The 18,780-nt window shown below is 52.0% G+C and overlaps 8 protein-coding genes across 8 annotated transcripts; 3 read left to right on the forward strand and 5 right to left on the reverse strand.

Moving 5' to 3' along the window:
- Positions 1-394: 394 nt before the first annotated feature.
- EI97DRAFT_389624 (uncharacterized protein) lies at positions 395-1,389 on the reverse strand. Its single transcript, XM_033796208.1, has 2 exons — positions 1,151-1,389; positions 395-1,071 (listed from the first exon to the last, which is right to left on the reverse strand). The coding sequence occupies exons 1-2, from the start codon at positions 1,202-1,204 to the stop codon at positions 514-516; spliced, it is 612 nt and encodes a 203-aa protein (XP_033658726.1). The 5' UTR covers positions 1,205-1,389; the 3' UTR covers positions 395-513.
- Positions 1,390-1,714: 325 nt separating this feature from the next.
- EI97DRAFT_454402 (replication factor C subunit 2) lies at positions 1,715-3,049 on the reverse strand (the record flags this gene model as incomplete). Its single annotated transcript, XM_033800538.1, has 2 exons — positions 1,715-2,846; positions 2,934-3,049. 2 exons carry the CDS (start codon positions 3,047-3,049, stop codon positions 1,715-1,717), a joined length of 1,248 nt encoding a protein of 415 aa, XP_033658727.1.
- Positions 3,050-3,311: 262 nt separating this feature from the next.
- Positions 3,312-5,755, reverse strand: EI97DRAFT_429254 (polyubiquitin-tagged protein recognition complex, Npl4 component). Its single transcript, XM_033797401.1, has 3 exons — positions 5,269-5,755; positions 3,757-5,221; positions 3,312-3,702 (listed from the first exon to the last, which is right to left on the reverse strand). The coding sequence occupies exons 1-3, from the start codon at positions 5,475-5,477 to the stop codon at positions 3,427-3,429; spliced, it is 1,950 nt and encodes a 649-aa protein (XP_033658728.1). The 5' UTR covers positions 5,478-5,755; the 3' UTR covers positions 3,312-3,426.
- A 114-nt stretch (positions 5,756-5,869) lies between these two features.
- EI97DRAFT_409795 (translocation protein-like protein sec66) lies at positions 5,870-7,083 on the forward strand. Its single transcript, XM_033796680.1, has 2 exons — positions 5,870-6,419; positions 6,479-7,083. The coding sequence occupies exons 1-2, from the start codon at positions 6,024-6,026 to the stop codon at positions 6,797-6,799; spliced, it is 717 nt and encodes a 238-aa protein (XP_033658729.1). The 5' UTR covers positions 5,870-6,023; the 3' UTR covers positions 6,800-7,083.
- Positions 6,985-8,548, reverse strand: EI97DRAFT_389636 (uncharacterized protein). The gene is made up of 2 exons (XM_033796209.1): positions 8,150-8,548; positions 6,985-8,095 (listed from the first exon to the last, which is right to left on the reverse strand). The coding sequence occupies exons 1-2, from the start codon at positions 8,487-8,489 to the stop codon at positions 7,182-7,184; spliced, it is 1,254 nt and encodes a 417-aa protein (XP_033658730.1). The 5' UTR covers positions 8,490-8,548; the 3' UTR covers positions 6,985-7,181.
- Positions 8,549-8,643: 95 nt separating this feature from the next.
- Positions 8,644-10,436, forward strand: EI97DRAFT_389638 (uncharacterized protein). Its single transcript, XM_033796210.1, has 3 exons — positions 8,644-8,938; positions 9,025-9,374; positions 9,487-10,436. The coding sequence occupies exons 1-3, from the start codon at positions 8,793-8,795 to the stop codon at positions 10,287-10,289; spliced, it is 1,299 nt and encodes a 432-aa protein (XP_033658731.1). The 5' UTR covers positions 8,644-8,792; the 3' UTR covers positions 10,290-10,436.
- Positions 10,437-11,305: 869 nt separating this feature from the next.
- Positions 11,306-12,360, reverse strand: EI97DRAFT_367191 (uncharacterized protein; the record flags this gene model as incomplete). Its single annotated transcript, XM_033795074.1, has 2 exons — positions 11,306-12,069; positions 12,135-12,360. 2 exons carry the CDS (start codon positions 12,358-12,360, stop codon positions 11,306-11,308), a joined length of 990 nt encoding a protein of 329 aa, XP_033658732.1.
- Positions 12,361-12,795: 435 nt separating this feature from the next.
- Positions 12,796-14,045, forward strand: EI97DRAFT_447246 (uncharacterized protein; the record flags this gene model as incomplete). Its single annotated transcript, XM_033800082.1, has 3 exons — positions 12,796-12,819; positions 12,869-13,720; positions 13,770-14,045. 3 exons carry the CDS (start codon positions 12,796-12,798, stop codon positions 14,043-14,045), a joined length of 1,152 nt encoding a protein of 383 aa, XP_033658733.1.
- Positions 14,046-18,780: the final 4,735 nt, after the last annotated feature.

Genomic DNA, 18,780 nt, shown 5'->3' on the forward strand with positions numbered 1-18,780 from the left:
GAGGTATGATTTGCCTGTGAACTTGATGGCCTGAGGGAGAAACTGAAGGCGGCGGTTGGGGATTTGGAGCCTGGCGATTTCGAAGTCGTACAGTATGAGGGGGTGCAATCATGTTGGGATTGATGATAATGACTTGAACCTTCCGGACGCCGCTATCACCAAGTGTCGTCCTTTCATTGTCAAGCTTTTCGGATCATGTTTGGAAAGATTTGGAAAGGGTCCGGAGTCCTGCTACGCAGTAGTTGCTGTTAATCTGCACGTGAGTCACGTGCAGATCCCTTTTCAGAAGCTCTCCGTTTGAAGAGAATTGAGACCATGAACCGACTATCTCTGGCACAGTACACACTCCGTTCTAGTAGAGGAAGGCTCACGTATGAAGAAAGTTAATTGATTTCGCTCCAAAATCAACAACAGTACATGCTCACTGGATATACTCGCACTCAAGCAAACCACTCCACTGTGTACCCAAAACAAACATCTCAGCTCAGATCCCCCGTTCCAAACACCCACCACCTAACCCTCCAGCTCGCCAACGTAGTCATACACCAACCTAATCCTCTCCACCTTACTCCCCTTCCGGACAACCACCCTCCTAACATGAAACCTGCCCTTGCCATCCACATCGGCAAACCCCCACACCTGCCACGCCGTCCACCCCGCAGCCTCATTCTCGACAAAACTCTCAACCACATTCTCGCCCTCGGCAGACTCAGGTAACCACCCCTCGACGAGGAACTTCGCATCGGCCTCGAGATCAGCCGCCTCCCCTTTACCCGTCGTCGCCGCCTCCTCGACGACTTTGCTCAGCGAGGACCAGCGCGAGCGGCCCTTGACGTCGCCGAAGAGCCAGTCCGAGTGCGGGCGGTACGTCCAGTCGAGCTCGCGGCTCTCGCTCGTGCCCTTGAGGCCCGCGGTGAGGGTTTGGTCGATCTGGATGTGCGTGGCGCCCGAGGGAGTGGTCGAGGTCTTGATGTGTTGGGTGATGGTTGCGCTGCCGATGGTCTTGCGGAGGATCCAGCCGATGCCTTGGAGGGAGAGCACGGGGTCCGGGTTATCGCCGAGGGTCTTGTTCTGCGTGGGGGTGTTAGTGAGAAGGGAATTGGTATGAGTGACGGTCTCCGTTTGTGTGTAACTTTGAGGGGCAGCGTACCATCTGCCACTTTCCATCGAACGACTTCATCGTCTTGGAAGGCGGGGCAGCCATTTTTGCAAATGTGTTGCTTGAAGCGAGGGATAGGGCGATAAAGGAGGGTGGAAATGTCCAGGGAATGAGAGAGTTTGGATAAGTTGTAGGGGAAATATTGGAAGACACAAGTGTTTAATATGTACACTGTCGGTCGGTGTTGGGCCTGGGATGCATGTGAAGCTGCTTACACCTGTTTACCTAGGTACTTCCGTTTCGGGATACTATGGGGGAAATCATGGTGGGGAATCCTGGATTGCCAAGGCAGCTGGGACGAGCCGTAGCGTGGAGAACAGGCACAAAAGTGGCTTAGCCAGGCACGCCAGGGCAGCAGAACAGACCGAGGAATTGCAGAGGTAAAGGATATGGGGTTGCACTGTGTGAGGTAACTTTCGCGCGCTCTGCTGAGAGCGTCAAAGATCCCGAGCTCTTCATGTGACAGGTAACGTCTATCCTTTCACGAGGGATGTAACACGTACTGTGCACACTGTAGTCCCAATGATCTTCAACGACCATGTCCGAACCACCCTCTCATCCTTGACAGAGTACCCCAGATATCCGCAATCCCAGGTCCAGAATCGCGAGATGCTCGTCGGCACCGTCCACGAGCCTCTTGTCCGTTTCACTGAAATACCCCACTATCTTCATCTTCTGCACGTCGTTCACACGCTCATCAAACATAATCCTCTCGAAGAGTTGCCCGACCGTCTGTGCCGCACTCCACCCTTCTGCGATCATCTCTTGAACGACGTTTGCTATAGCAGCATAAGGGATGTTTTTCTTGTTGCGTGAGGATAGCACGGCGTTCTCAAGGTCGTCCATTGTCCGTTCAGGAATGACGCCAGCGATGTCCTGTACGGTTTTGAGAGTGACGACATCTGAATCTGCAGGCGCTGAATCGACATCCATTCTGTCGTCTTCTTCTTCCTCGTCCTCGACAACCTTTCTCTTCTTTCCTTTGGCAGGTTTATTGTTTCCCACCAACCGTGCCGCAGACTGCAAGAATGTGATCGCCTTTCTCAGATCTCCGTCCGCAATCCTAACCAATTCCTCGCTCACGCCCGGCGCTAGCCTCACACCTTCCAGTTTCGCGATATCCTCCACTCTAGTGACCGCACTCCCTTGATCCAAGCTCTTGAACCTGAACTTGCTGCAGCGCGAAGCCAGAGGGTCGATAATGCGCGTGACATAGTTGCAGACGAGGCAGAACCTCGTCATCTTGGAATACGTCTCCATGGTGCGGCGCAACGCAGACTGCGCATCTTGCGTCATCGAATCGGCCTCGTCCAGAACCACAATCTTGAACGGTGGGCAGGGGTACTTGTCTCTGTACTTGACCTGCTTCACCCCGCCTTCTGCGTCCTTGTCCTCCACCATCACATTGTAACTGGGTGCTGCGGAAAGTTGTTGGCGAGCGAAATCTTTCACCTTCGCTCGCACAATGGAGATGCCGCGTTCGTCTGATGCGTTCAATTCGAGGACGCGGGACTTCATCAGCTCGGGGCCGTAGAGCTGTTTTGCGAGCGCGAGAATCGTAGACGTCTTTCCGGTTCCGGGCGGTCCATAGAAGAGCATGTGAGGGAGGTTTGAGGACTGGAGCGTGCGGGAGAGGACTTGAATCGTGTGGTCCTGCGCAGTGACTTCGGAGAGGGTTTTTGGACGACTGTAGTAGAGTCAGCCTCTATATCGGCGTAGCAGCGCTCGTGGATGATCGCAAGCTTGACATTCATTGGAGCTGAGGAAGACGTACTACTTCTCGACCCATGGCTGCAGTCGATTTGGCTCCTGTTTTGTCGTCGGAGCCTTGGATGAGCTTGCTTGCGCGGCAGCAGCTTGTCTTGCTTTTATATTGAAGAAGTCCGCCATGTCTTATACGTGTGGAGGGTGAGGCGAGTGAAAGTTGAAGTGCAGGCGAGCTACGCGTGGATGAGAGAAACGCGCCCATCCGCGCACCTGCGCCCGTGCACTCGCGCCACGTCACGTGAGGTTCAAATGTCGATACTCAGACTTCTCAATTGTTTAGGAAAGAGTACCCACTTGTAGGTCAAATATCTGGCAATATGCGATCCATCTATGTTTGTTTACATATGATTATCCGTCATGGTCTCCTTTAGTTTGCGCCAAGCCATGTGACCACCCCTACCCTCGAAGTATATGTGAGCCCTGGAGCGGACCACACTGTGCGTAAGATCACTCCGTCGATCGAACCTAGCTGGGGGAATGTATCCAGGAAACAGACGAGTCTATCTTCCCTTCAAGCTAACCCCCTTGATTCTCTTAGCCAACTGTGCTGATTCTGAGTCGGATCCATTCGGGGTTTGTCGGTGAGGAGGATGTTCTCCATTTACACCCTCCCTTACCCGATTTGCCATGGAACCGGAACGGGGACGTTTTGGGGGTCGCTCACCAGATTCTTTGAGGATCGCCAGTAACGTTGCCCACCCAGGCGACTGCTGTAGCTTGAATCCTTCGGACACGTCGCGATCGGTGGCAACCCTACAAAGGAGGGCTTCCTCATCCTGATACACCTGGGTCAGAATTGTTATGATACTATTCCTATATTTCACACTTACCTTTCCAAGTATGCCAAGCGTATGGAGGAAAGTGAGGAGATGAAAGTTCGATATGGTTGTGATTCCGCTCTTGGTATTGAGAGCCAGGCCGTTCGCTTTTGCATTGAGTGCCTTCGTAAGTGATGAGATCTCTTGCGTCTCTCCGATGTGCTCTCGGTTTTCAATGGGGAACTTCGGCCCCGTGAATAGAGGATTGGGCTCATTGGGGAATCCGTGTGTCAATGTCACGAGCAGATAATCCACTGGGAAGGCGGGTTTCGCGTTCTCCTGCACGTTTGCGCCGTATTCGTTCTTCCTCCTATAGAAAACTTCCGGAATGTACCGAGCCCGGTTCAATGCGTCGTTGTCGTCTTCCGACTGCACCAACATCACGGAAGGCTCCGCCGATGGCTCTATGATATCTGCACGGACCATTTCAACGGCAGTGTTGGAGGCCTGATAAGAGGAAATACCGATAGCGCCTTGGTCATCACCGCTTATTACACAGGTGACGAAGTTGGATCCGAAACGGCCCGTTTCACTCCATTTGCTGGGTCGGGGGTACTTGGCTTGATATCTTGCGGCGAAGACGATTTCCAGCGAAGAGAGGTAGTACGAATCAACATGCCGTTTGCAGATCACCGAGCCGTCACCAGCACCAGCATCCACCAGATCAGTGAAGATGACACCAACTCTCTCCAGCCCGCACTGGCGTGCAAGCTCGTCGATCTCGTGCTCATTTTCCCACTCCAGCAGCGAAATCCCATCAGTTTCGCCAACCTGGGGTGGTTCGTAGATAGCTTCCACAACAGCCTTTGTGCCTAACGGCACTTCCTCGTACTCCTGGTAAGTCCCGTAAAGGAAGCCTAGCCTCTGCGTACCAGTTTGTCTCCAGAATTGGATGAAGTCGTCGACTACGCCCACAGAGGCAAACTCAACATGGTCCACCATACGGTACTCTTGCGGTTGTAGTGAGATAGCGCTCGGTTGGCACTTCGTGCAGATGCCTTCGGGAAACGGTTTATGTCCAGAGGGACAGTCGGGTCTGACGCGATAGTACGGTTCAGTCAATGGTGGCATGTACGAGGTCCCGGTCTCGGGTTTATTTTTTCCGGCATTAACCTTCCTCAGATACGAGTGAAACGACAGGTGCTTGATCTTCTTTTCCGCAAGGTATCCCGGATCATACGGCTCGAGTGGCATGCAGTAGTCGCACATGCCTTTTGGACCGTGCCTACACATCTTCTGATCCAACTTCCGTGGTATCTTCCCATCGAGCTTGTCGAGCCGGTCGTCCAGTGCGGACTGCTTCACAACTTCCCATGGGTTCTTGATGTGCTGAGCGGCAGGACCGAGGGGTACGCTGGGATGTTCGGTCGGAGATACAGGACGCCCGTTGAGACGGACCGCGCCTGATGTCGATGCAGCACTGCCATTAGTGACGTCGGTTTGCTCTTTGAAATCGAGAAAGAGCTGCGCTCCATGGCTACACAGCTGTTAGCATAACTCGAGAAGCTGTAGCTTCTCACTCACGTTAAGCCGACCTGCCGGAACGAAACCCCTCGTAATGATTGTATTAGCCTTGCATCCCCTCCATGTGGCCTGTTGCTCACAGTGAGAGTTGCGAGATCAGTAGTCTTGGGTAGCTTTTCCGCGATCTGGGGTAGTATTTCGGGAAACGTGGTGGCGGGGTCGACGTTGAGGCGAAATTGTCCCTCCTTGCTCTGAAAGCGAAGTATCATGTTGATGTCTGGGTTGCAGCTTGCTTATATTCGAGAACGGTGGTAGGATAAGAACAGCTTATTCTCTTATTATGAAGCCCAGGGTACGGAGGATAGCTTGCCCTGTCGAGGGCGGAGCTTAAGAACGTCGCTCTACACAGGTACGGTAGGTAAGTGGCCAGGTGAACCTTTGGAAACTGGAATGCGTGTTAAGGAGAAAGCGACGTTGCCCGAAACAAAAAAGAAAAGGTAAAGGCCCGCGATTGTGCGAGGGCATTTCAAATGGGCGGTACCAGAAGGCTGCCGAAGTGATGACGATGTATCCAGGCGGCGGCAGAACCTTCCTCCGCTTCTCACCGCCTTCGGCCTTGGCGAATACCCATGAGGACAGATATTTGGTAGACATTGAGCAATGACAAAAGGCCACTCATTGCGCGCATTGCTGAATTGGTCGCACTCACGACCTCAGTGTTCCCAATTCCACACACACCTCTAGCCGCGCCTCCCCATGTTATTGCCGCTCATTTAGGCCCTCCACGCCCCTTTTCAAGAATTTAGATCCCAACCATGTGGCCATTTGACGCTGTCGACTGGCTCACTCTCTCAATACCCTTCGCCTACCTCTTCATTCTTGTCGGATCGCTAGCCGTCTTTTCGAGTCTCTACCGCAAGCGCAAAGCCGCGAAGGCGGCGTCCCTGGCACCATGGTTCCCTCAACACATCCAGCGTGATGTCTACTTGACCTTGCTCCATATGGAACATCCGAAAGTCCCAGACAGCATTCTCAAAGCGGCGCTTCTGAGGAGGGCTACAGAAGACGTGCGCCGTATTGTACAGATCAGGAATGCGAAGCAGGCATTGCAGACTTTATTGCAGAGAGGCAGTGTGGGGGATGATCTCTGGCAGAGATTCCAGCGCGCGGAGAAAGAGATAGAGGAGGAACTTCGAGATGTCGTGACTGAGGTACGACATGGCCCATATATTCGACTGGCATTAGTATGACATGCTTATCGTTTTCTTAGGCCAATGCCTTTGTCCCCAACTGGGGCCAGGTCATCTTCCAGAGCGCCTCCGAAATGGCTCAGAATGCAAACCTCCGTGAGCACCTAAGCGAGATCCTGTCCACTGCAAAATCAGAGCGGGAGTGGTGGGATCAAAGGAGAGCGACTCTCCAAGATGAGCTGCTCAAGGAGCTGGACGAGGAAAAGAAATCCGAGGAGAAGAAGGTACCCATAATCGACGCGAGCGTCTCAAAGGGGAGCGATGATGAAGCTGTTCTCGTCGAAAGCGGGGGCCCAGCTGACAAGGGTGCAAAAGCGAAGAAGAAGAAAGGAAAACACTGAAGTGCTCGAAGGATTTCTGTCGGCCTCAACTGCGCGAGCGGGGAGAGGGGTCATGTTTAAACCGTCAGGGATGCGTGGTGGGGGGATCTTTTAGTCATTGAGAAATCTCCGCGAGCGACTGGCGGAGTATATGGTTCTGAGGCATTGCATAGCCGGCGTTACGGAGTTCATACATGCAGATGGCGGATGTGTGGTGTATCGCACGGAGTGCCCGAGCGTCTGTATGATCATTTCGATTCACCCATTCAATACCAAGACTTCTTCCTCGTTTAATATACAATTCCAATTGACTCCAGAGAAACCTAAACACCAAAAGAACCAACGACAAAGCCCTCTTATGCGTCGAAAGAATCTCGTACATCTGGATAAATGAAAAGGAGCATCACTTTCTCGTAGGCCCGCTCACCCCTGCACCGATGACACTGGGCAGCTCCTCGTTGCCCATCGAATACAGCAAACCGATACCTGCGCTGATCAAGAAGGCAAGGACGAGTCCAGTGCCAACGAAAAGCCAAAATGGTTGCGAGACGTCCTTCTTTTGACAAGCAGGTCCACCCCAGTACGTCACTTTACGCTTGCTCTCCATGCCATCATGGCCCACCTCAACGATCGTGGGCTTGCAGGTGCATCCGTAGCGATCTCTCTTTCCGGAATCTTTATCTCCCTTATGCAAAAGCCCGCATTCTCCGTGCCCACTGCAGTTATGTGTCGTACGCTGGCAGGCTTCTAACGAGGGGAAATATTGCGGAAGGATGCCGAGCACAGGCGGGTGTTCTTTGGCTTTCTGGATCCTGGGAAATGTCTCCAGATCGGAGAGGTCGGCGGATTGCGGCCCACTAGACGGTTGAGATGTGGAGGGGGAGAGGACTGCTTCAGGCCTTTCGCGACGAGCCTTGATTGAAGACGGCATGCGATATACCCCATAAGGATGAGCGCTTCGAACATTGCCTGACGGGGGCATGACCACAATTGTCACAGGCCACCCTTTCTCTTTTGCGGCAGATACTTTCTGCAGGAGCGTCTGAAGAGCCTTGGACACGCTGCCAGCCGGCCCTTTGCTCGAGTTGCTTGAATAGAAAGCATTGAGGTAATCATTATGCGTTGTGGTTTCACCGACATCTTGGAAGGAAAGTTGAGCCTCTATTTCGGCGTCGAGATTCGCATAGGGATTGCTGGGTCTTGGGAGCGCCTCTACTTGCTGGATTAGGTCTTCATATAGGCGATGGTTATCCAAAGGGCTCGGAGGGTTTGTTATGGAGAATGAGGCGGAATATGCCCCCGAATTTGGTATTACTGCTGAAGACAAGAATTAGTAGGGAATGGGGTGCCGGAGACGATAAGATGACACACCTTCAACGTCGTCCACATTGTCTAACCACACAAACACTTGCGCAGACGAGGCATCCTTCATCCTCGAGTCCGTGAAGGGATCCTGCCATGCTCCTCCGTAGGTGTTCAAAAGGTTGAGTAGCTCTGGATCCTTCGAATCTGAAATCGAGTGGTATCTGGAAACTCCCAGGCGTTGCGATAGTATGAGTCGCGCTGTTTGCGGGCTCACTAATGATGGCGGTCGGGCCTCGGGATTGGTGACGTGAGGGTCGAAGATGAAGACATGCCCCAAGGGTCCTGCCGCAGCGGAGCAAAAGAGCGACGGGAACAGGATGCCCGCAGATAGCTTCATCGTCTTCATCGCGGTGGGTGTGACGCGCAGCTGGGAATGTGGAGCAGTGTGTGATCTCTGGATAGATACCTAGGTGTAGCATCAGTGCTGTGGCGCCCGCTGTTGCCAAGAAATCCCGGCTTCGCTACGCTCCAGTGTTGCTCCTCCCTTGTACATCTCCGTACCTAGGCATAGATTTACCTTCAAGATATTTAGCGCCCACCTGTCTTACAGCTCTTAAACCCACTTTCTCTGATGATTAGTTCTCTTCTCGTTGCGCGTCGAATCCGCTAGCTTGAGTCTACCCGGCGTGCTGCTTTAAAGCCGTCGAGGATGTTCAGAAGTCAGGTCTTGAGGAGAGGGTTTTCCATTTGGAGGGGAACGACTACGTCTGGGGTAGTCCGCTCCGCGGCTCGTAATGGACACCAAACTATACAAATACAACCCGTACGCATAAGAAGACCGTTCTTCACGCGAAGGCAAGTGGTCCCACTCCTTTGCAACCTCTGTGCTGCCCATTCGAGGTGGGGAGAAGTCTATATGCCTAATTCTAACATGTACACAGTCGAATAATCGGTTTCACTGTCACTGCTACAACGGCCTACGCTGCTCTTCACTGGTTAGATCAATTGCTCGATGACCTTGAGGACGATGAGGAGGAGGAGGAGGATGCGGAGGATGAGGACGAGGACCAAGAATGGCAAACAGTGCCGCAGAAGAGAGAAAGAGACATACGGTCTGAAAGCGAAGATCTGGCCGATGACCCATACGACGAAGAGGAGTTGGAAGCTATACTATTCATTCCAACGGGGTTTTCAAGACCAAAACCAAGAACTCGATATAAAGCGTCGGATCCCGAATGGCAAGAGTACGTGCGTCTAGCCAATGACCCGCAACGGATACGACGCATGCAAGGTAAGCCATACTTCCCGTTCAGGGCGATGTATCGCTCCCACCTGCCCAATATCCCATTATTCTGCCAGCTTTGGTCTTTCGATCCAGGCAAGCTAACAATTTCATGACACAGAGGATTTTGTGGTAATGATTCGCACATTTTTTCTCCGTTCCTGGGGTACTAGATCTCCAATCGGAGATGTTGACCCACGTGCTGGAAGTTTCCTATTGCATCTCAGGTATCCTCATCAACCACCCATCGAATACGAACGTCCAGGCATCGAAATATTGGAGGACTTGTCGGTTCAACGATCCACCCGACCGGTTGAAGAGGCTCATCACCATCGATTGGCCGCCCTTCTTCGTCCTGTCCCGTCTGCCCAGGGACTGTACGCCCATATCAAAGGGACGGCTGCAAGGGTGTGGGATGGGATCCGGTCTTGCCTGGGTTGGTCGGCACAAGATGATCTCCACTCGAAAGAAGCCATGTCTTCAGGCTTGCCTGGCTCGGCTGCTCTCATTCCGTCAAAACCCCGCTTGGCAAGAGACCCGCCAACGGGTTCTCCAGCCGCCTCCTCGGGACATTCAGCCGTGTCCCCTCCATCCTCTGAGTCAATAGAGGCGAGTTCACAGGGAGACACTCCCACACGCAAACTTCTAATCCCCCTGGCTGAAATCCCTAGACTCGACCTCGGCCAATTCCATCGGGCGTTCAGGAATGAAAACGCCCGGCATCAGTTCAAGCACGGCTTCTCAAGGGAACCGCAAAGAGGAGCGGTAGTAGTAAAGGGCGAAATTGAAATCAGGGGGAGTCGAGGGAGTGCCGTGGCGCTTGTCACAGGCCACTATGATCCAAAGAAGAACGTTTTCGTGAGAGTAATTGTTGATGGAGCAGAGCCTAGCTTCAGTCTCTACTCGTCTCGAGGCGACCCCTGATTGGCAATCACCCAACATTATTTCTAGCGCCGTTGCGCCGTGTAGGAAGACGGGATAAGGCGCATAAGAGTCGTTTGCGACACCGACGGCGCTACTCTTTATATTTGCATGATACCCAGATGAATATTTACTATGCTGCACTAGACCTAAACTAGTTTTGCCATTTAGCAGGATTGTGACATTTGAGTGATGTATTTGGCCGGCACAATAGTCACTGAAGCATCTCATGCCTGCTGCATTGGATGCGAGCCTGCAACAAGTATAAAACCAGTCACTTACCCACCCACTTGCTGGATGTTTACGCTGATGACCATGTGACTGCTCCATATGGGACCTATCACAGTAGACCTGACCTCCACGAAGCAACGCCTAACCTTTACCTTATAGGCAGTATCCAAGCCCGGCACGATGACTTCTTTTCCCCCATGCAACCATATCGACGACGCTGATACGAAACCACAACAAAGTCCAGGCGCACCTTCGTGCCACGGTCCTCTTAGTTCGTTCCCTTCCACAGTGTACAATGTGCTCCACTCTTGAGTAACAGACGGCACCCCTGACGAGCACCGAACTCCGCTTTTCACGGTAATGACTCCGAACTCTGAAGCAACTCGTCGTAGCCATGAGATTGTGGATGACAACTCACACGGCCGTCACTTGCTCTCGTCTCGGCGTCCAGCGTCACTACCCCACCACCATCGCATGATCATTCAACTATGCCTTCACCAGATTCTCACACACTATTACATCAAGACCAATATATCCTTTTCTCCTCCAATATTCATATCTTACCACGGCACCAACCCTCCCACACGAAGTATCAGAACAGCTTCTAGCATCATGATCGATAGCGCTGCGTCCCCTATTCCGACACCCATTTCACTCATACTTTCTTCCCCAACGCCGACAGCCTCGGATATTATCTAGGTCACGGCCAGTGAGCTGCTTTTAAAAAAAACACAATCCTTGTAAGTTTAAGACGCGAATCCACGTCCTTAGAACTGATTTCCTCTCCCTCATCCTAGCCCTAATATGCCAGCTCTTCTGTCAGCACTGGCTGCTTTACCTAAACGAATATTATGCACAGTGTTTCCGATCCTTGCTTTGACCGCCGTGAATGATATAGGAGGAACCTGTACTGTTTCTGCGATGGCGATATCTCGTACCAGCTCGACGTACTCAGGTGCGGGCTCGACGAGGTTCCAAGCTATGCTGATGTGAAAATATTCGCTTCGATCGGTTGACATAGGAACACTTGCTTCCTTAGAACCGTTTGGCTTAGTGGTGCTGCTCATTCTCCTCCTCTTCGCTCTGCTCCCGTCCTCGTTTATATCATCTTCCATCGGCCCATCACCCTTCCCACCGACATAGAGTTCCGGGTATCTATAATCCGAACATGCTGCATTGCAAGCTTCTAACAACCTGTTCAGCTCATCGCCTGGCGGCTTCTCGATCCCAAGCAAGAGGAACCACCGATTCCGCTCATAGTTAGGCACCCACTTCAAGTTCGCAAAACGGATCTCGAAAGGGTGCACGCTTGACTTTCGTATCCTTCCTCTGAGGGTTTCCAGGAACGCCTCTCGATCATCAGTTTTGATGTGCAGGGTCCGGGAAAGTGAGATATGCAGGGGCAATGATGCCCCAAGCGGAGACCGTAGAGAAGGTGTAATGTCCGGTATAGGCAGAGGTTTTATCCTCTCCTTGTTAAGTTTTTCGATTGCTTCCTTCACGGTCTCTATAAGTTGGTGCAGTTGCTCTGACTCTGTTTGCGACGGAATCCCTCGGTCAAATTAGTCAATGTCCACATTGGCTAATATAAAGCATTCCGTATGTGAGGAAGCTTACACTCCAGGTATACATGACTAGGCCAGTTGCCCTCGATGTGCGGTATAGCTCGTTTTCGGCCGCCATGGAGACTGGGGTCGTCGGTGGTGGAAGTACGCGCGTTGGCTGAATAGAGATCATGGAATGAGGCTGGAAGGGGTGGAAGTTCATTCCTTGGCTCCTTTGTCCCCTTCTCCTCGTGGTCGGATTCCGAATCGGAATACGATACCAACGGATTCGGCGACATGCTCTTTTCCGCAGTTCCTCCCATTCCCACGAGGTGAGGTTGAGAGTGGGTGGTTGCCGTTTCCGGTTGGACCCTGGTTGCGGCAACGCGGGCCGCTAAACGAACCGTGCGAGCCGGGCCAGATCACCGCTTGGAGCAGGGTTCGAGGCTATGACGTAGACTATGGTCAGGACTCAGAGTGGGAAGGCGCGAGCGACTGTGTGACGCGCGTACCTGCCTGCTATGGTGCTTATCGTGCGCGGCCTTTATTTTTGGACTCCCTCTTCAGCTTTCTTCACCTGACTACATCTCCATCCTCTTTCACCTCACTGCCTCTGCATTCTCTTTCGCCTCACTGCTGCATTTATACGTCTGTGCCAGGCCAAGACCTACGTCGATAGAGTGATTTCACACTCAGTGATTGGCTCAAAAGTCTGCAGTGATATCTCAACCACCATGCCAGACAAGGATGTCATGGCAGTATGCGTCTCCCCCTTGCGTTCCTCCATGCGAAGACTGACAATCTCAGGCTCAGCATGCCCTCATCGATCCTCTTATCGAGCCCGATCCCAGTGATGAAACCGGTCTGAACAGCCATTTCACTTCAACGTTCGCACCGCGCGAGAGCCCGGTCGGGGGCGCTCCTATCACTCCTCCTCATCAAAAGAGCGATACTTCCAGAGAGACGAATCCTTTTAGGAATGCTGCAAGTTCCAGATCTGGTTCTTTGGCTACGTCGTCTTCGTACAAGTCTCCCTCGCACGCCAACCATGCAGAGCGATTTCCCGCCGTCACCGGCTATCCTTCCCCGCCAGGCTCAGCGAGTCCCCGTCGAGACAACTTTGGCAACTACGCCGATAATTATGCACCCTCCTACCCGGGCCGGAGCCGGCGCTCCACGGAGGGATCATCCCAACCGCAAGAGAGGACCATTTCTGGCGTCTCGCGATCTTCGTCATTGAGGGAACGTTATCCAGGCGATGAGTCGAACCGCCCACTAGATATGCTCCGCAAGGAAAACAAGGCCGCCTACCGTGCTCACCATCTGCGAAAGAAGAACTTCCAAGGTGCTGACGTCATTGACCGTCTGGATAGTACCGCACAGTATCATCATGAGGGACCGTATGATGCGGCTAGTCGAGCACGTAATGTGGACCCCGGACATAGTCCCCTTGCGGCGGTTCAGAAATCGAACGAGGAAGCTCTGAGAGCTACGCCAAGAGAGAATATTATTGATGCCGTGACAAAGCATAGGCCGCTTGAAGGCACAGCCAATATCCCTCCTGGCATGCCGGATCGGTTTGGGAGAGTATTGGATTATGAGGAAGGAGCGGATCTGATGCGCGAACCCGGTGCGGATTATAGGCGTTGGCCTGGAATTGTAAGTTCTATGGAGGAATTATTCGGAGAGAAGCATACTGATGTTTTAGGAATATAAACCTGATGACTTGAAAGGCAAAGGCGAACCCTCGTTTTCTGAGGACAAGTCTCGGAAGGAGCACAAGAAGTTTGGCGATTCTGGCGTTGAAATGAAAACTCCTCGCCGTCGTGGTCACAGCTTAGGAAAACTCAACGAGCCCGAGAGCAGGGAGCTTATGAACCCGTTTGAAGATAGCCATGCCCAGGGGGATTCGAGCATAAAGAGCGTCGGTAGTGCAATAAAGAGGGGGCTTGGGAGCTTGAGGAGGAAGAAGGAAGATCACTGAGTTTGGGCATGGGGAGTGACATTGCTTTCGGTACGCTAATTTCCTTTTTCCGGTTTTCAGGTGTAGGGCTACAGCCCTAAAAGATCTCTAGGATTCTAATGAGTGTCTGGATAGATCTTGGAAGCACATATAGCGATGGATGGGTCATACACGATGCTTTCCGTCATGCAATAGATTATGTTTTGCAGACTTTGGGAAAAGAAGGTCAAATTTTGACTACCCGTACCGTCACAGGATATGGACCTTTCGTCTGTCATGGCTCTTTGGTAGTGAGGCTTTAGTGACTTAGGGATCTGCAACGATCTACACTACATAGGGAAGAGGGCTATAAGGTGTGTATTCCCGAGGCGTTGCCACATATCTTGTAGGAGTAAATAGTATCCTTTCATTGTAAATCGACATTTCTATTACATTCAGTTGAGGACCCAAACGCTTGCCCGAAATACTTGTCAAGTTCCCTACGGTTTTCAACGATGTTTCAGATGTGTACAAGGTTCACACGTAGGGTGCCATTACTCGCAATCAGCGCCATTGGAGATATGAAAAATCCAGTCTATTTCCGTTTAACACTTCAGATAAGAATTCAAGATGGGAATATAGAAAAAGTCACATGTTAGTGAAGAGAATTTATCTCTGGCGCTTCTTTTGCTTTAGCCCATAGAGTTCCGCAGGGTATCGGTATCTCATAGATTGCTTGTAGTGTCTGTCATACTATGCCGCGCAACGCAGGGTTTGAAGAGTCGAAAAGAATTTTTCGACATTGAGGCATCGCCTCTGAAAGATGTCCATACACATGTGGATTTCCCAAATGACTTTTACGGACATGTATGGTACGTGCTAGGTCGCGGATCTTTCCATCACATTGGGGCTGGTCCCTGCGTGGGTCCAAGCCTGAGGGACTACGCTCGGACAGCCACTTAATTTCAGCCTCCTCTTTTTTCCCCTTTCTTTTCCTTTTCCTAAGAAGTCACCACTTTTGCTGTCGCCAAGGGGTGGTTGAACGCACTGTGTCCTTGACCGCTCTTTCGTTGAGGTTAGGACTCAAGTGACACGGGGTTGTTCATGTCAATCCTTCTGAGAGTCCTCCTCGTGTTTCCTGCGGAGGATAAAACCATGCCACGCGCACCTTGGGATTGTCGATGCACTACCTGGATCAGAGATGACTGCATGGTTTCCCCCTCCCGTGGAAGCGGCCGAGCGTAGCCGAAGCAGAGATTCGATAGGTATAATGCAAGGAGCGTTTTGGTGGGACTGGTTCGAACGTGTGGGCACTGGACCGGTGAGGTGGCATGGTTTCCCAATGCAAAATACTTACTGAGTATCCCTGGAGAATGGGGGAGGCTTCTCAGGGGTTGCATGTGCAAGACGATCGAGGCGACAAGGCGTTTCCGCCCGGCTACTATGTAGGTAGAGATAATGCAGGGGGTTTTCCAAAACAGTCACAACATGCAGGTCGCGGAAGCCGGAAGGCTCGCATAGCGAGGTATAGATGAGCGCCCTGTGCTGGGGCTAATGTCAACTGTTGGCATACGGGATACCTAGCAGACTGATCTCTCCCCGTTGAAAAAAAAAACAATATTTTTCAACGGTCCACCAGCTGGACAGGTACCGGGGATGCAGGTGGCAGGGTCCGTTGTGGAGAAACGTGGGACGTGGCCTGGTGCAAGGTCCAGGAAGGGTGAGACATCACTCTCAATTTTCCCGCTCCTCTGGGCCGGAGAAGTCACAAAAACACAGGCGGTGAGCTTAAAATACGTGTTGTTAAACTGTCAAGACAGAGGTGGGATAGGAAGGAGAGTGAAGTGCACTTTGCATGGTGTCATCTAGACGCGTCTTCCAAGCATTTTGGTGAGTCTTCTTCATAAGGTATGCTACCTCTTGGCAATGGTCTTTTTTGAGGGGTCGAACAATCTGTCGCCTTTATTGTTTTGTGTCATTCAAGGCCTCGTGTAACCAGCGGACTGGCCTCTGCTTCTGCGGCGTAGCTGACTCTGGGATTTTTGACCCCCTGTCAGGTTTCATCGATGGCGTGTTCGACCGTGGGCGCGACCTACTGCAGGGCTGCCTCCCAGCAGAAGCGGTTGACAAGGGGATAATCCATTCGAGAGGTAAGAAGACTGTGGCGGTGTTGGGCGTCACACTCTGGCAACGATCTCTTTTATCTTCGTGGTTCCGCCTGGGAACACTGAGCCTTACTCTGATGAGTGGACTGTCGAACGACATACTCTTAACTCAGCAGCGAGAGTCCTGAAGTCCTATACCCCGAAGCAAGTGATATTCCAGTTTTTTTAGGAGAGCGCGCTAACAAAGATTTTAGTCCATGTCCCCTACGGCCCCAATCACACACCGCGTCCGCTTATATAGCGCCCTCAAGCACTCCGATCAGTCCAAACGCGCGCCTTACACAAGCGGAATCCACACTTCGGCAGTATTACTCGTCCTATTAACGACTCAAAATACGCTCGGATGCGACTCACAGGCTGGGACCACGGTATAGGCGCAGACGAGTGCTATTTGCCTAATCGCACGTAGCGCGCAGTGGTTCGCGATATTTCGTACGCCACACTACGTTAGCATACATAAAAGAGTAACGATAGATACCCTAGAGCAGAGGGCCTTCCGATAACGGTCCTGGATTCAGAATAGAGTGCCATACCGGTTGACCTTAACGGTCGGTATTTCCTCGTCTGCTTCGGTCTGACATTGGCGCTGTCAAAGGCGGACAAAACGCACCTGTACATAAAGTTGGAGAAGATAAGAAGTGGAGAAACGCTACAGAAATAAGATACATTCTAATACTCTCACCTAGCTATTGACCATAACTCTCCACGAGGAAACATGTCGCAAAAGAGCTAGAGTATCCGCGTTCGCAAAGGCGATACCTTCCCTTCGTCATGCTCCCGATAGCAACATGCAGACTGGGAAAGGTACACTGAAGAATATTATTCTGTGGGATATGCGATCTACCCGTGCGATATAAAAGCACCTTAAATGACAGTCATTCGCAGTAAAGCAGGGTTTATTTTCGTGAATTCATGAAACTGTCCTTCCACTTTCGTGTATCTCGAAGTTCTGCAGATACGTCGAAACTCCCCTTCCCTGCTGGAACGTCATCCAGAAAGTACCACTGGGCCCACCTCCATGCTGAAGAAGGCTTCTTCAAGCAAGAATCATAGACTTCTAGTGCTGCTATCAAATGTTCTTATTAGAAGATGTCTAAGCTACTCTGAAACTATTGTGCTAGGTGCAGCCTCGTGAAATATCGAAATACTTTCATATACAATCTCTCGCCATTGAAGGATGGGAAGTCAAACACTGCGTATCACGCCTCGGATCTCGCGTACTTGAAGCATGCGCCGCGAAACACGACCTGCCACTGTCGAATTCGCATCTTAACCTTGTTTCATTCGTCATCGAAACGAATCGTTGATCTTAGCTTCTTATTCGAGAACGACGAATTTCTTGTTTTGTTAGCAGGAGCCGTAGGGTGGTATAATCGGATAGACATACGCATGCTCACGTTTTTGACAATGCTCATTAAGATAAATTTTCATCCCTTGAAGGGTCAGTCCTGCGAAAGCGAGGCATAGAGTTCAATTTGTGGACTGCGATCCGCATCCCTGCGAGCAGATAAGTTCATTTTCGCGTCGTCCCAAGTTACAAGCCACCAGGCTCCACTTGAGGCCGCCCACTACTTCGAATGGCCCTGGCGTAGGCTCAGACCCTCATGGAGGACCAACGTGAGCTGGGCGGCGCCGGAGCCAAGTTTTCCGGCCCAGGTGCGCAGCAGAGATCGAAATAGCATCTGAAGGATACGGCCTTGAACGGGAAGGGAGGAAAAGAGTGAGTGGACGCGTCACCTACCCGTCCGCGAACTGAAAAATTTTGCGGTGGGCGTCCCGCCCTCAGTAAGGTCGCGATTCCCGGGCCTTATCCGAGTAGCACCGCCTCCCTGCTTGAGATCCCGCACTGTCCCAGCCGTACCCTCACCTACAGGGAATCCCGTCTCATGGTTTCGCGCGTGGAAGAGGCCATATCTGCCGCACCAGTGGAATGTGCGAGAAAGATCAAATCTTCACTGCTGGTTGAGCAGGGACCGCTACTACTGGATGGCGTCTGTCGACAAGAGAGTCTGCCGGTTCCCGTGTCAACATAAACAAAAAAGATGTTCGGTGGCTGGCGATTGACCGGTTTTCTGCACTCCACTACTCGCCCTGACCTCTGAACCTTCGAGTACACTGCCCCAAAGTCGAATGTTAGCCAATCGATTGTGTTGATTCTTGTAACAAAGCGTGACACGGCACAGAGAGATAGGCCCGGGAGTGACGCCAATTGGATGGACAGAGCCTCAACGTTGCAGACGCGCTATGTCATTCATACGCAGGCATGAACATGGCAGCGCGGAAGGCTGTGGTTGTACGCGAAACCACTCACCGCCCCAACGTGCAAACGAGTGTGAGATCTCGTCGCTGTGGCGGGTCGGGAGTAATGACCCATTGCCAGGATCCCGGAATCGCTCATGTGGGCGTTGATTTTGTTTTTTGAAGTCCACTTCGTGCGATGGCCACCTCTAGCCGGGAGGGGACAGGAAGGGGTTCAGGGGCGCACCCAAATCGTCCGTAGCCACAGCCAAATAGACTGATGACGGCTCCGACCAGAAGAAAGCGGAAATTAGAGCGGGTCCTACTAGCACTGGAGCTTGGTCGGTTGGTGGGCGTCGTTTCGATCCCGCCTG

The sequence above is a fragment of the Westerdykella ornata genome (assembly GCF_010094085.1).
Source record: "Westerdykella ornata strain CBS 379.55 unplaced genomic scaffold EI97scaffold_1, whole genome shotgun sequence".
NCBI lineage: Eukaryota > Fungi > Ascomycota > Dothideomycetes > Pleosporales > Sporormiaceae > Westerdykella > Westerdykella ornata.

Excerpts from the sequence above, each read along its gene's own strand:
- EI97DRAFT_389636 (XM_033796209.1), bottom strand. The coding sequence starts at position 8,489 with ATGAAGACGATGAAGCTATCTGCGGGCATCCTGTTCCCGTCGCTCTTT. Across the intron at positions 8,096-8,149 it reads CAATGTGGACGACGTTGAAG|CAGTAATACCAAATTCGGGG; the intron begins GTGTGTCATCTT and ends TCTTGTCTTCAG.
- EI97DRAFT_389624 (XM_033796208.1), bottom strand. The coding sequence starts at position 1,204 with ATGGCTGCCCCGCCTTCCAAGACGATGAAGTCGTTCGATGGAAAGTGG. Across the intron at positions 1,072-1,150 it reads TCGATGGAAAGTGGCAGATG|AACAAGACCCTCGGCGATAA; the intron begins GTACGCTGCCCC and ends ACCCCCACGCAG.
- EI97DRAFT_429254 (XM_033797401.1), bottom strand. The coding sequence starts at position 5,477 with ATGATACTTCGCTTTCAGAGCAAGGAGGGACAATTTCGCCTCAACGTC. Across the intron at positions 5,222-5,268 it reads TTCCGGCAGGTCGGCTTAAC|CCATGGAGCGCAGCTCTTTC; the intron begins GTGAGTGAGAAG and ends ACAGCTGTGTAG. Across the intron at positions 3,703-3,756 it reads CGCTTGGCATACTTGGAAAG|GATGAGGAAGCCCTCCTTTG; the intron begins GTAAGTGTGAAA and ends CAGGTGTATCAG.
- EI97DRAFT_409795 (XM_033796680.1), top strand. The coding sequence starts at position 6,024 with ATGTGGCCATTTGACGCTGTCGACTGGCTCACTCTCTCAATACCCTTC. Across the intron at positions 6,420-6,478 it reads TTCGAGATGTCGTGACTGAG|GCCAATGCCTTTGTCCCCAA; the intron begins GTACGACATGGC and ends TCGTTTTCTTAG.
- EI97DRAFT_389638 (XM_033796210.1), top strand. The coding sequence starts at position 8,793 with ATGTTCAGAAGTCAGGTCTTGAGGAGAGGGTTTTCCATTTGGAGGGGA. Across the intron at positions 8,939-9,024 it reads AGACCGTTCTTCACGCGAAG|TCGAATAATCGGTTTCACTG; the intron begins GCAAGTGGTCCC and ends ACATGTACACAG. Across the intron at positions 9,375-9,486 it reads ACGGATACGACGCATGCAAG|AGGATTTTGTGGTAATGATT; the intron begins GTAAGCCATACT and ends TTCATGACACAG.